Source organism: Zophobas morio, unplaced genomic scaffold, assembly GCF_036711695.1.
Source record: "Zophobas morio isolate AGI-343-1 ecotype UQ-CSIRO unplaced genomic scaffold, CSIRO_AGI_Zmor_V1 ptg000075l, whole genome shotgun sequence".
NCBI lineage: Eukaryota > Metazoa > Arthropoda > Insecta > Coleoptera > Tenebrionidae > Zophobas > Zophobas morio.
The window spans coordinates 1,175,242-1,191,209 of record NW_026972180.1 but is presented as its reverse complement, the minus strand read 5'-3'; the positions used below and the strand labels follow the sequence as shown (position 1 = coordinate 1,191,209).

The following is a 15,968-nucleotide window of genomic DNA, read 5'->3' as shown; positions in this document are numbered from 1 at the left end:
GTCTAAATTTTAACAATTGGAAAAAAATGAAAAATAGAAAAATCGAAAAACTGAAATATCGAGAAATCAAGCAATCGAGAAATTGAAAATAGCAAAAAAAAATCGAAAAGTTTAAGAACCGAAATGATGAAAAATCCCAAAATTCAAATATCGAAAAACTGATAAATCGATAAATTCAGAAATCAAAAAATAGGAAAATCAAAGACATTTTGAAGAATCGAAAATTTGAGAAATCAAGAAATCGAAAAATTGAAAAATGAATAAGAATTGAAAACAGAAATCGAGACGTCGAGAAATAAAACACTTCCTTAAAAAAATCAAAAAATTAAAAAATCCCAAATTCTAGACAAATTTAAAAGTGGAAACATCAAAAAATTGTAAAATCGATAAATCGAAGAACCGAAAAGTAAAAAAATCGAAAAATTGAAACATAAAAGTGTTAAAAAATTGAAAAATCAAAATGAAAATTTGAAAACTTAAGAATTGATACATTGATAAAACGAAAAAATTGGAAGGTCCAAGATGAATTGAAGAATAAAACATTTAAAGATCGAGAAAGCGAAAAGACGAACAATTGAAAATTTTAAAATTCCAAAAATTGAAAACTCAGAAACCTGAAATATCTAAAAATTGAAAAGTTGAAGAACTGAAAATTTTATAAAATCGAAAAATTGAAGAACTGAAAAATCTAAAAGTAAGATTCCGAAAAATCAAAAGATCAAGAAATCGAAACATCAAGGAATTGAAAAATAGAAAAATCGAAAACCTGAAAACCGAGAAATCGAGCAATCAAAAAATCTAAAATCTATCAGATCGAAGATTAAAATGTCGAAAAATTGAAGAATCGAAAATTGAAAAATTGAAAAATCGAACTGAAAATTCGAAAAATCGAAAAGCCAAAATTATAAAAAATGACAAAATTCAAATACAGAAAAATGAATAAATCAATAAATCTATTAATCGAAAAATACGAAAATTTCAAAACTGAAAAATCGAAGACATCTTGAAGAATCGAAAAATTGAGAATTCTAAAAATGTAAAAGTCGAAAAATCAAAAACCTGAAAAATTTAAAAAAATAAAAAAATTCAGAATTGAAAACTGAGAGAGAAATCGAGAATTCGGGTCGTCGTGCAATCGAAACAACGAAAAGACGTGAAATCGAAGAATGGAAAAAAAATCGGAAAATGCAAAAGTCGAAATGTCAAAAAATCGATTGATCGAGAAATCGAAAATTTGGAAGTCCAACAATTGAAAAATTGAAAAGTCGAAAAATTGAAGAACCGAAGAGTTGAAGAATCGGAAAATTGCAAAATCGTAAAAAGGAAATATCCAAAAATTGAAGAATTCAGAAAATGAAAAATTCCCAAAACTGAGATGTTGAAAATTTGGGAAATGGAAAATTTGAAAAATTAAAAAACCGAGATATTTAGAATTCTAAAGTATCAACAAATTGGGAAATCGATAAACCGAAAAACCGAAAAGTCAAAAAATTCAAAATTTGGAAAACTGAAAACTTGGACACTTGAAAATCGAATAAATGTAAACGAAAATTTGAAAATTTAAAAATCGAAATGTTGAAAAATTCCAAAACTGAAACATTGATAAAACGAAATACAAACTGGAAAGTCCGAGGAGATTAATTGAAGAATCAAAAAATTGGAAGACTGAGAAATAAAAGATGCGAAAAATTGAAAATTTTGATATTCGAAAAATTTGAACTCAAAAACTTGAAATATCGAAAAATTGAAAAATCGAAGAACTGAAAATTTTAAAAATCGAATAATTGAAAAACCCAAAAATCTCAAACCAAGAATTTGAAAAATCGGAAATTCAAAAAATGGAAACATCAAGAAATAGAAAAACATTGGAAAAACTGAAAAATAGATGGATGGAAAAACTGAAAAATCGAGAAATTGAGCAATCGGGAAATCTAAAATTAAAAAAATCGAAAATGAAAATATCGAAAAATTGAAGAATTGAAGATAGAAAAGTCGAGAAATTGTAACATCGAAAAATCGAAAAATAGGAGCAAAAATCGATATGTTTAAGAACCGAAATGATGAAAAATCTCAAAATTCAAATACCGAAAAATTGATAAGTCGATAAATTCGTAAATAGAAAAATAGGAAAATCTAAAAACTGAAAAATCGAAGACATCGTGAAGAATCGAAAATTTGAGAGATCGACTAATCGAAAAGTCGGAAAATTCAGAATTTTAAAAATGTAAAAATTGAAAAATATACTTATAAGTCGAAAAGCCAAAAAATCAAGAACCCGAAAATTTAAAAGTTCAAAAATTCGAAAATTGAAAAATCGAAAAATTGAATCTGAAAATTGAAAAATCGTAACACAGAAATATCCAAAAATGGAAAAATTCGGAAACTGAAAAATTCTCGAAATTTGAAAATCGAAAAACCTGTATAGAATTCGAAAGATTGATGTATTAAAAATAAAAAATAATCAGCCAAATCGAAACATAAAAAAAGGTAAAACAAAAAATTTGTAAAAATCGAAAATTTTAAATATCCCACAACTGCAATCTTGATCGAAAAACCGAAAAGTCAAAGAATCGAAAAATTGAAAAATTGAAAACTTGGACAATCAAAAAACTGAAACATCGGGAAAGTAAAAAATCGGAAAATTGAAACGAAAATTTGAAAATTTAAGAATCGAAATGTTGAAAAATCCCAAGACTGAAATATTGATAAAACGAAAAACTGGAAAGTCCAAGAAGAATGGAAGAGTCAAAAAATTGAAAGATTGAGAAATAAAAAATACGAAAAATTGAAAATTCTAATATTCGAAAAATTTGAAGTCAAAAATCTGAAATATCGAAAAATTGAAAAACCGAAAAATCTAAAACTAAGAAATCGAAAAATCGAAATATCAAGATATAGAAAACTCCAAATTTTAAAAATTGGAAAAACTGAAATATAGAAAAATCAAAAAACTGAAAAATCCAGAAGTTTAAGAACCGAAATTCTAATACTGAAAAATTGATACGTTTATAAATTCATAAAGTGAAAAATAGGAAAATTTAAAAAGCGTAAGACATCTTGAAGAATCGAAAATTTGGGCGACCGAGAATTCGAAAAGACGAAAAATTCAGAATTTTAAAAATATAAAAATTTATGTAATTTAAATAATAGTTACAGAGTCGAAAACTGACAAATCAAAAACTTAAAAAATAGAAAAATTGAGAAGTGGAGAAATGGAAAAATCAAAAAGTTGAAAAACATAAAAGTCGAAAAACATAAAATTCGGAAATCCAAAAAAGAAATTGAGAAATCGAAAAACTGAAGAATCGGAAAATTGAAAACTCTTAAAATGGAAAGATACGATAAACATTCAACACGGATTCATAAACTACAAGTTCAGGACTGTGTTACTTTTTAACATTTAAATAGCATCTATTCGACCAAATTGTAAAAATTGCTGAGGGAGAGGGGACATGAAATTTTGATTAACGTTTTATCATGTTTCTGATAACCTGAAAACGTGTCGTGTGTAAGATTTCAAAGCATTCGATTTCGCAATTTCAAAGTTAAATTGTAAGATGTTACATAATTTTGATTCTTTTCCAAAAATGTGGTTGCCAAGGGTAAAAACTCAACGCGGATTCATAACCCACAAATATACTATCGTAAAATTTCGGGACGACGGATGTCATTCTTTTGTTGCTGCGGTTGATCTGAAAAATTTTGGTTAGCGTTGTACCATTTGATTTTTCAACATCAGAAAATACGGACCTACGGTCCCCGTTCTAATGAACGAAACACTTGACACGTTGAAAAAAATTGTAAAATGTTTGTTTGATTGTTTGATTGCTTTTGCTTTCCAGGGTATTGCATCAAAACACTTGATTATTTTTTCACACGAAGTATGCATGAAATAAAAATATTTAGAGAAAATTAAAACCTCTCTCGTCTCGTACCGAATTTTGTAAAATCTTATGTGCAGTTCACCAGGAAAAGTGTTCTTTTCACGTCTTGAATGTGTGGCTTCGAGTAGATATAATATTACAAATCGTGAAATTTGTTGACACTCTGCTGAGGCAGATTTTAAGAGAAAAACGTTGACATATTTACGGCGGTTACAAAATGGGTTTCCAGAAATCAGTTAAGTTCAAATGAGGCCAAAACTGAATAACACAGGTTTAGCGAGAAATTTATCTAACAATTTGTCTCCAGATATTTTAAATAAGTACGATATAAGGTTATTGATTGTCATATTTGGAACACGGAATTTTAATCTCCAGTATACTCCTAATTATTTTTACAGTATTGAAAAGTAAATATTTATTTGAACCGTGATTTTAGACAAAACAATGGTTCCAGTTTAAAACAATCCCTTTTATTATTGTCCATTTTCTAATTATTAGTTTCACCGATACACGTATTTTTCATTGTATAAACTCCCCATAGTGCAAAAATTCTTCCACCCCGCCTTGCATAAATTACCCTTCGCTCCCTCCCGCGATAAATCTCGCAGCTAATTTTATTAAACATATGTTCCACTTCTTTTTCGCATCAGATCTGCCATTCGTTATCTGTAAGGGGTGTGAAGGCACGCCGCCCTAATGGATTTCCATCATTTATCTCCCGGAACGACTCCGGGGGTCACTGTCATCACTCAATTAATCCGCTCTTCCCGGAATCACCGGAGCTGAGCCGACATCTGTTGGATACTCTAACGCCGACCAAGAACAAAAGGAAATGAGTGTTATTGTACTACAAGAACGTATTATTGCAATTCGATCGCGTTTAGACGCAGATGGTTTTGAAAATGCAACGGGGGAAGCGATAATTTATTGAAAGGAGTCGCGGCTCGGTGATAAGAAGGGAATTTTTGATCGATACGAGGGCGGGGAAGGGGACGGCGGTAAGGATAACCTGGTGTTTGGAATTCATGACTCGTGCTAATTCTAGTCTTCGTTTTTTGAATTTTATTTTGTGTTATTCACAATCGATCAGTGATGTGACACTTTGAAACTTTTTAATAGTTCGGAAGAGAGCTATTACATACGTCAGAAATACTTATATGTACACGATGACTCAAAAAAAAATCAATGAATGACACAATTTATTGTATTGATTAAATCAGGAACGACTCACTCAATTTTCTCGAAACTTTGGGAATACAGTACTATTATTTTTAGTCTTATATTGAATCTTGTAAATTTTATAACGTCATCACAAAATTTTGTAATGAAAAAACTGACTTGAAACAAACACGTAGCATGCTTCTTCAATATTATATACAGCTTTATTTTAACGTATAAAGGTTATCATAAAAAAATTAAATTCCCATAATCAAATTTTTCAGTTTTTCGAAAAATTTGGATTGTTTACCTTCGACCAATTTTTTGATATCCAAATTTTTCTTTTTTTTTCTTCGATTTTACAATTTTTTTATGTCACAATTTTTTGTTTGTTACTTTAATTAATTTTTCAATTTTTCCATTTTTCAGTGTTTCGTTATCATAGTTTAATTTGTTGAATTTTGGAGTTTTAACTCCTTTCTTTTCGCAAGTACTATAAAAAACGTATACGACGCAATCTTTTTTTTAATTTCTCGACTTTCAAATTTTTAAATTTTTTGATTTGGAATTTTGCAATTTTTAGATATGTATTACAATTTTTCATTTTTGGATTTTTCAGTTCCTAAATACTTAATTTTTCGATTTTAAATTTTTCGTTTTGCTCAATTTTTGAAATTCTTATTTTTTATTTTTGATTTTCCCGTTTTTTAATTTTCATTTTCTCGATTTTATATCAGAATTTTCACAATCTTTCCTTCGATTTTATGATTTTTCCTTTTGTCCATTTTCCGATTTCTTTAATTCTAAATATTTCAATTTTACAAAACGTACCTATTTCCTTTTTTCGAATTTGAGTTTTTTTTCCAATTTTAAGTCTCCCAATTTTTGATCTTTCGGTTTTCCAATTTTTTAAGTCTTCATTTTATATTTTACCTTTTTTCGTTTTTGATTTCACATTTTTGCAATTATTATGTTTTTTTATTTCGGAGAGAGAATCAAAAAAACTAAATAATCAGAAAAAGTTGAAAAATGGAAAAATAAACGAAAAGTTGCAAAATTGAAAAAGTGGAATCGAAAAGTTGGAAATAAGAAAAAACGAATCGAGTTGAAAAATTGGAAACTTAAAAGATAAAGGAAATAAAAAACCGAAACGAAAATTTTGCAAATCGAAATATTGAAAAATTAAAAACTAACTCGTGAAAATTGAAACATCCAAATGTTAGAAAATCGAAAAACTGAAGAATTTAGAAGTGAGCCCTCGAAGCGTAAAACTGAAAGCGAAGAGAACGAAAAATTGAAAATTTTAAAATTCCAAAAATTGAAAACTCAGAAACCTGAAATATCTAAAAATTGAAAAGTTGAAGAACTAAAAATTTTATAAAATCGAAAAATTGAAAAACTCATAAATCTAAAAGTAAGATTCCGAAAAATCAAAAGATCAAGAAATCGAAACATCAAGAAATTGAAAAGTAGAAAAATCGAAAACCTGAAAAACCGAGAAATCCAGCAATCAAGAAATCTAAAATGTATCCAATCGAAGATTAAAATGTCGAAAAATTGAAGAATCGAAAATTGAAAAATTGAAAAATCGAAAAGTTTAAGAACCGAAATTATGAAAAATAAGAAAATTCAAATACAAAAAAATAAATAAATCGATAAATCTATGTATAAATCGAAAAATAGGAAAATTTCAAAACTGAAAAATCGAAGACTTTTTGAGAATCGAAAAATTGAGAATTTTAAAAATGTAAAAATCGAAAAGTCGAAAACCTGAAAAATTGAAAAAATAAAAAAATTCAGAATTGAAAACTGAGAGAGAAATCGAGAATTCGGGTCGTCGAGCAATCGAAACAACGAAACGACGTGAAATCGAGAAATGGAATAAAAAATCGGAAAATGCAAAAATCGAAAAGTCAAAAAATCGATTGATCGAGAAATCGAAAATTGAGAAAGTCCAACAATTGAAAAATTGAAAAGTCGAAAAATTGAAGAATCGAAGAATTGAAGAATCGGAAAATTGCAAAATCGTAAAACGGAAATATCCAAAAATTGAAAAATTCAGAAAATGAAAAATTCCCAAAATTGAAATGTTGAAAATTTGGGTAATGGAAAATTTGACAAATGAAAAAACTGAGATATTTAGAATTCGAAAAATTGCAGTATTAAAAATTAAAAAATAAGTAATTACCCAAAAAATCGTAAAATCGAAATTTTTTTATAAAAATCGAAAAACTGAAATCTTGAAAAGTTTAAAAGTCGAAGTATCAAAAAATTGGGAAATCGATAAACCGAAAAACCGAAACGTCAAAAAATCCAAAATTTGGAAAATTGAAAACTTGGACAAACTGAATCATCGAAAAGGTAAAAAATCGATAAATTGAAAGGAAAATTTGAAAGTTTAAGAAACGAAATGTTGACAAATCTCAAAACTGAAATATAGATAAAACGAAAAACTGGAAAGTCCAAGAAGATTTGAAGAATGAAAAAATTTTTCGTTTTCCCGTTTTTTAAATTTCATCTTCCCGATTTTATATCAGAATTTTCACAATCTTTCCTTCGATTTTATAATTTTTCCTTTATTCAATTTTTTAAATTTTTAGTCTCTGATTTTTCACTCTCTCGATTTTCCAATTTTTTAATTTTTCGGCTTAGCAGTTTTTGAATTTCCACGTGTCCATTTTCCGATTTCTTTAATTATAAATATTTCAATTTTACAAAACGTACCTACTTCCTTTTTTCGAATTTGAGTTTTTTTTTCAATTTTAAGTCTCCCAATTTTGATTTTACATTTTTACAATTATTATATTTTTTTTATTCGAAGAGAGAATCAAAAAACTAAATAATCAGAAAAAGTTGAAAAATGGAAAAACAAACGCAAAATTGCACAATTGAAAAAGTAGAATCGAAAAATTGGAAAAAAGAAAAAACGAATTGAGTTGAAAAATTTCAAATTGAAAAGATAAAGGAAATAAAAAACCGAAACGAAAATTTGCAAATCGAAAAATTGAAGACATTGAAAAATCGAAATATTGAGAAATTAAAAACTAACTCGTGAAAATCGAAACATCCAAATGTTAGAAAATCGAAAAACTCAAGAATGTAAAAGTGAACACTCGAATCGTAAAACTGAAGAAACCAAAAAAAATGAAAATATTTTTTTTTAAATCGAATAATTGAAGAAAGGAAAAATTGAAGACAGGAAAAATTGAAAAAATCGAAATTGAAGAAACAAAAAGTTACAAGATCGGAACATTGAAAAGTCGAAAAAATAAAAAAAAAATTTAATCCAATAATTGAAAAATGAAAAAATTCTAAAATCGTAAGTGTGAAAGTGAAAGATTTTAAAAATTTGTATCATTGTTACATATTTAAAATAAAAACTACAAAAATTGCATACTTACCAGAAATTGAAAAAACCAAAAATTTAAAATCGAAAAATTGCAAATCGAAAAATCCGAAAATTGAAAAGTTTCACAATCAAAAAAGAGAAATTATCAAATAAGAACATTGAAAAGTCGAAAAATTGAAAAATTAAAAATTGAAAAATCGTAAAAATGTAAACATTTAAATATCAAAATTGAATTTTGAAATAAACACCTGATAAGTCGCATGCCATAAAGTTGAATAAACCAAAAAAATATATATATAAAAAAATTGCAAATAGAAAAATTTATGAAAGGAAAAATTGAAGAAAGAAATCAAAAATTGATAACCTAAAAATTGAAAAATTAAAAAGTGAAAAACGAAAACTACAAAAATTGCATTTCAAAAATTGAAGAAATTTGGAAATCCAAAAATTGGAAAGTTTTACATTGAATAAAGAGAAATTATAAAATAAGATTATTGAAAAATCGAAAAATAAAAAAATAAAGGAAATAAAAAACCGAAACGAAAATTTGTAATTCGAAAAATTTTAGACACTGAACTGAAATTGAATTCTCTAAATGTTGCAAAATCCAAAAACCGAAAAATTTAAAAATGAACACTCAAAGACAAGCATTTCGTAAAATTGAAGAAACCAAAAAAAAATAAAATAAAAAAAAATTGTAAATTGAAATTGAAGGAAGGAAAAACAGAAAATATCGAAACTGAAAAATCAATAAATTATAAAATCGAAACATTGAACAATCGAAAAATTGTAAAAATAAAGAAAAAAAACCGAAACAAAAAATTGAATATCGAATAATTGAAAAATTAAAGATGGAAAAATTGAAAAGTCGAATTTAAATGAAAAAATTATTTTAAAATCCAATAATTGAAAAATGGAAAAATTGTTTCACATTGAAAAAAGAAAAACAACAAAATGAGAACACAGAAAAGTCGAATAAATGACAAAACAATTTTAAAATCCAGTAACTGAAAAATGGAAAAGTTCTAAAATTCTAAGATTGTGAAAGTAAAAAATTGTAATTTTTTTTATCATTTTACCTATTTAAAATGAAAACCACAAAAAATTACACACCGAAAATTGAAAAAACAAAAAATTTCAAGCCGAAAAATTGGAAATCGAATGATCCAAAAATTGAAAAGCTTCACATTGAAAAATGAGAAATTATAAAATAAGAACATTAAATGGCCGAAAAATTGAAAAATTAAAAGGAAAAACTCTAACCAAAATTTGCAATTTGAAAAATTGTAGACACTGAAAAGTCGAAATATTGAAAAATTCAAAATTGAAAACTCGTGAAAATCTAAAAATTTAAAGATCCAAATGCAGGAAAATCGAAAAATCGAAGAATTTAAATTAAATTGCGAAAATTGAAAAAACAAAAAATTTCAAGTCGAAAAATTGCAAATCGAATGATCCAAAAATTGAAAAGCTTCACATTGAAAAATGAGAAATTATAAAATAAGAACATTAAATGGCCGAAAAATTGAAAAATTGAAAGGATTAAAAACTCTAACCAAAATTTGCAATTTAAAAAAGAACACTGGAACCAAAAAAACAAAAAAATAAAAAAATTGCAAACCGAAAAATTGAAGAGGGGAAAAACAGAAAAAATGTAAATTGAGAAAACAAAAAATGTAAAATCGGAACATTAAAAAATCAAGAAATTCTAAAAATAAAGAAAATAAATAACCTAAACGAAAAAGTACAAATTGAAAATTTTAAGAAATCAAAAACCCATGAATCGAAAAACTGAAAAATTAAAAATGGAAAAATTGAGAAGGCGAATAAACGAAAAAATTTTAAAATCCTATACTTGAAAAATGGAAAATCGTAAGATTGTGAAAGTGAATTTTTTAAAAAATTATTATCATTACATAATTTAAAATGAAAACTAGAAAAATTGCAAATTAAAAATTATAGAAACAAAAAATTGAAAAGTTTCACATTGGAAAATAGAAATTATAAAAAAAGAACATTGAAAGCCCGAAAATAAAAAAAAAGAAATAAAAAATCTATCCAAATGTTGCAAAATCGAAAAAAAGAAAAATTTTAAAATGAACATTCGAAGGGTCGTTTTTCGTAAACTGAAGAAACCAAAAAAAAATATAAAAATTAGAAAATTGTAAATCGAAAAATTGTAAACAAAAAATTATAAAATCTTAAGTTTGTGAAAGTGAAAAAATTTAAATTTTTCATCATTATTACATATTTAAAACGAAAACTATAACAATTGCAAATCAAAAATTGAAGAGACAGAAAATTGAAAACCGAAACATTGCAAGTCGAAAAATTCAAAAATTGAAAAATTTTAGACTGAAAAAAGAAAAATCACAAAAGCAGAACATTGAAAAACCGAAAAATTAAATCATGGAGAAAATAAAAAACCAGAACGAAGAATTGCAAAAACTAAAAATTGAAGAAACAAAAAAAAATTGAAAAAATCGGAATTGAAAAAACAAAAATTAAATCAGTTCAAATCGAAAATTTGAGGAAATGAACAATTGAAGATTCGAACAAGTGGAAAATTAAAAATGGAAAAGTTTTAAAATCCAATAGCTGAAAAATGGAAAAATTTTAAAATCATAAAATAAAAAAGTAAAAAATTTTAAAACTATTATCATTACATATTTAATACTAGAAAAATTGCAAATCAAAAATTGATCATGAAACTAAATAATGTAAATTGAAAACATAAAATAATCTAAAATTTGAAAAGTTGAAAAATTCAAAACCAAAAATTGCAATGAAAAAAAGAAAAATTATAAAATCAGAACTTTGGAAAACTGAAAAATTTAAAACAGTAATTTAGTTAATTTTTTAAACGGTTTTTATTTACATTTACTACATTACTGTTGGTCTGTAATTCGGCTCAGTGCCAATGTGAGCCAACCTTTACATAATACCTATTATTCTTATAAATTTTTCAATACGAATTTAATAATTTGAGCTTGGGAAAGTGCATTTCTCCTATCGGTAATGGAAAAATAAAACGAAAGACAATGCCAATATATACTTTTTATAGAGGTATAAAGAAAACGCTCCATAGCTGTGAAATAAATCGAGGATTAAATTAATATTATTATTAATTGTATTGAAATGAAAATTGAAGTCACACCACCTACTCAAGCACGTTTTCTGGTATACACAATATTTGTAAACAAATACATCATTATAATAACGTTAATATTACCATCAGGGCATCGTAAGAAAATGGTACCTGGAGGCCCACAGTCAAGTTCCATCCCACGTTAACCTTAAAGCTTCTTAATTAAATCCTTCTTCTTCTTCGTTTATCACAAGGAGCAACCGATAAGGCCCCAACCCCATCGATACCCCGCTCCGCGATTGCCTTATCGTTTCCGGAACCGTGTGATCATCCGGGCACCGGAACTCACTGAGGATGTACTAATTACGCTCGAAGACACTTTCTTGCGGTTTGATAACAAGGAATAATTAACCGCAGGGTTTTTAGGACTCTGGAGCGGAGGAAGTGTGTTGGAGGACCTGGGGCTGTCCGGCAGTGGCAAGAGTGCGGCGGTGGCGGGCGATCGCGGCTTATCGTCCCAGTCGATCGGTTACGTAACGACGCAAAAATGCGCCGAGGTGATAAGACGGGCAGTGCCGTAATGGGCGATTAATGAGACACTCGTAAACGGGAAAGAATCGGGCTTCTGGTAAGTCGATGCTGCTTGATGAGGTGTGTTTCCCAGAGGTTTTATGGCGGGAGTCATCGTGGTGCAGTTTGAGTCGGCGGCGAGATGGCGGCGGATGGTTTATCTGGAGATATGTTATGTAATGTTTGGTACCTAAATGTTTTGTAAATTGTTGGGTGAGTTATGGGGCGAGGAGTAAGTGTTACATTGTGATGGGGAAGGTGTGAGTCTTTTGGTTTTATCTTGGGTGGAGTTTGCAGGAGAGCGTCGGATGGGTGAATTGTGGCCTAATGCTACATTGTTAACTTTGAGTTAAATTTTTACAACAATTTTATTAAAGCCTTTATGATTAATTTTTGTTGTCAGTTTAACTTTGTGAATGACACTTTAAACAATGTCCGTCGTTAAACCTAACCTCAAATTCTGTCATTCGCTTTTCCGATTTGTTTTGGGTTTGCTTGGTCGTTTGTGATCGATTTGTAAAAATTAAAAATCAGTTTTTTTTAGAACTTTTCTTACGCCACTGTTGAAAAATGGAATTTTCGTTAGAAGTTAAAGCCTTCATGGTTGAGGCATTCTTTCGCAATGGTCAGAAAGTGGAAGATGATTGGCAGTTTTCTGTTCAGGACATTTGGAACGAATTCCGTGAACAATTTCCCCATAATATTGTGGACTCCAGAAAACAACAATGTAAAATTTTACTCACAAACGACAAGGTACTGAAACCTAGATTTTTTCTAAAACAGACATAAATTTCTGAAAAACTTTTTCACCTTGAACATTGGATGGTTTTTGTTTATCCAACTTAAAGAAAAAATATCAAAGCCTACTTTACTATATAAAGATCGTGAATGGATAATACTAGAGACCCTTGATATACTTTAGAAAAGAATTGTGACACGAAACGTCAAAATTAATGGTAAATTTTATTTTACTATGCTGGCTACGGATGCTTTTTTTGAGTCATGTTTTGACAACTTGTAATTGTCATTTAGTATATTTTGCCTTTTTATTTTAATATATGTAGGTTTCTTTTCACAACATGAAATTTAAAACATGTTTAAAATGGTAAATTTGTATAAGGAAATAGCGATTTTGCAATTAGGTTCGGTTCCATGATTGTAAAATCCATATGTCCTTACAAAAATGTACCATTTTAACAATGTTCTAAGTTTCTTGCGGTGAAAAGACGGCTATGTATATTAAAATAAAAATGGAAAAATCTAAGCCCCGCCCACCCGCCCTATCTTAATTCTGATGATTTTTTCATTCGTCGTAAGCTGAGAGGCGGGGCTTAATTGCATGATCCATATTTGTTTCCAAGACCTTACCACTTTAAACATGTTTTAAGTTTTTTGTCCTGAAAAGACGACTACGTATATTAAGAAAAAAGGGAAAATATAAGCCCCACCCACCCGCCCAACCTCAATTGTGATGATTTTTTTATTCATCGTAAGCCGAGGGGCAGAACTTAATTGCGAAATCCTTATTTTCTAAGAAAAATTAAAAAAAAAAAACCAAATGAGAAACCCCACCCATCTGTCTCGATCTCAATCGTGATGAATTTTTCATTCGTTGTCTGACTGAGGGGCGGAGCGTAATAGCAAAATCGATATTTCCCTATATAAATTTACCATTGTTAACATGTAAGTTTCTTGTTGGGAAAAGATGACGCACTTATTAAAAAAACAAGGAAAAATGTAGCCCCGCCCACCCACCCTATCTCAATTGTGATGATTTTTTTTTAATCGTCGAGAGCCAGAGGAGCGGAATTTAATTGCAAAATCCACATTTCCATAGAAAAACTTGCCATTTTAAATGTGTTTTTCAGTTTCTAAGAATAAAAAAATCACCACAATTGAGATAGGGTGGGTGGGCGGGGTTAATATTTTGAATTTTTTTCTTAATGTACATATAATTCTTTCAACAACACGATACTCATGTTTTTAATTTCTTGTAAAGAAATAAATATTGTGCAGTTAAGCTCCGCCCTCTTTGTTAATGGCGAATAAAAAGTTCATCAGAATTGCGATAGGGTGGGTGGGCGGTCCTTCATTTTGCCTTTTATTTTCTTAATATGTGCAGACTTCTTTTCACAACATGAAATTTAAAACATGTTTAAAATGGTAAATTTGTATAAGGAAATAGCGATTTAGCAATTAGGCTCGGTTCCATGATTGTAAAATCCATATGTCCTTACAAAAATGTACCATTTTAACAGTGTTCTAAGTTTCTTGCGGTGAAAAGACGGCTATGTATATTAAAACAAAAATGGAAAAATATAAGCCCCGCCCACCCGCCCTATCTTAATTCTGATGATTTTTTCATTCGTCGTAAGCTGAGAGGCGGGGCTTAATTGCAAGATCGATACTTGACTACAGGAATTTACCATTTTAAACATGTTTTAAGTTTTTTGTTCTGAAAAGACGACTACGTATATTAAGAAAAAAGGGAAAATATAAGCCCCACCCACCCGCCCTACCTCAATTGTGATGATTTTTTTATTCATCGTAAGCCGAGGGGCAGAACTTAATTGCGAAATCCTTATTTTCTAAGAAAAATTAAAAAAAAAAAACAAATGAGAAACCCCACCCATCCGTCTCGATCTCAATCGTGATGAATTTTTCATTCGTTGTCTGACTGAGGGGCGGAGCGTAACGGCAAAATCGATATTTCCCTATATAAATTTACCATTGTTAACATGTAAGTTTCTTGTTGTGAAAAGATGACTGCACATATTAAAAAAACAAGGAAAAATGTAGCCCCGCCCACCCACCCTATCTCAATTGTGATGATTTTTTTTTAATCGTCGAGAGCCAGAGGAGCGGAATTTAATTGCAAAATCCACATTTCCATACAAAAACTTGCCATTTTAAATGTGTTTTTCAGTTTCTAAGAATAAAAAAGATCACCACAATTGAGATAGGGTGGGTGGGCGGGGTTAATATTTTGAATTTTTTTCTTAATGTACATAGAATTCTTTGAACAACACGATACTCATGTTTTTAATTTCTTGTAAAGAAATAAGTATTGTGCAGTTAAACTCCGCCCTCTTTGTTCATGGCGAATAAAAAAGTTCATCAGAATTGCGATAGGGTGGGTGGGCGGGCCTTCATTTTGCCTTTTATTTTCTTAATATGTGCAGACTTCTTTTCACAACATGAAATTTAAAACATGTTAAAAATGGTAAATTTGTATAAGGAAACATCGATTTTGGACTTACGCTCGGCCCCATGATTGTAAAATCCATATTTCCTTACACACATGTACCATTTTAACCTTGTTCTAAGTTTCTTGTTGTGAAAAGGCGGCTATGCATGGTAAAATATTAATTCTGATGATTTTTTTATTCGTCGTAAGCTGAGCTTAATTGCAAGATCCTTATTTCTCTACAAGAATTAAAAAACATGTTTTTGAGTATCGTGTTGTTCAAATGTTATGTACATTAAGAAAAAACAAGCCATATCCACCCCAAGCTCAACTGTGATTGTCGAATTAGTGTTAAGTGGCGATTTTCCTGCAAGTTGGCATCACCGCACACTACCGAAATTTGATTGGTTGAAAACCCAACGTCAACGCCAACGTCAACGGTAAACAGCATCGTCAGCGGCAAGTTTCTAAATCGCCCGTAAGTGGAGTGGGAGTTAAAGCTACCTTAGAAAGTACTAGCCATAGTAAGACGAGTAGTTGAATGGTGTTACGTCTCCAGTTTAGACAGTTTGAAGCAACTAATTCGGACACAGACTTAATTATTGCTAACCCTACTCAAGTTAATAAAATACGAAGTCGTGCTGTCACTTTGATTTGATTCGATCTGTACGAAAATACATGAATATTTTTAATAGTACGGAAAAGAAATGTTGGTCCAAAATTTGGCCACAC

The 15,968-nt window shown here is 28.9% G+C and overlaps 1 protein-coding gene across 6 annotated transcripts in view; it reads left to right on the top strand.

Moving 5' to 3' along the window:
* LOC135143758 (transcription factor hamlet-like) overlaps positions 1 to 15,968 on the top strand; it is a 321,297-nt gene that overhangs the window by 162,383 nt on the left and 142,946 nt on the right. For 2 of the 6 annotated variants that reach the window (XM_064075694.1, XM_064075693.1), the window contains exon 1: positions 11,962 to 12,107. The exons of 2 other annotated variants lie outside the window; for them this stretch is intronic. Coding sequence is in view for 1 of the 4 variants with exons in the window: in XM_064075689.1 (XP_063931759.1) it covers positions 12,244 to 12,262 (19 nt within the window). In the remaining 3 variants the exon portion in view is untranslated. Of the gene's footprint in view, positions 1 to 11,961; positions 12,108 to 12,175; positions 12,263 to 12,593; positions 12,803 to 15,968 lie in introns of those variants that run through there. 2 more of the 6 variants (XM_064075692.1, XM_064075689.1) reach the window with 2 other exon arrangements.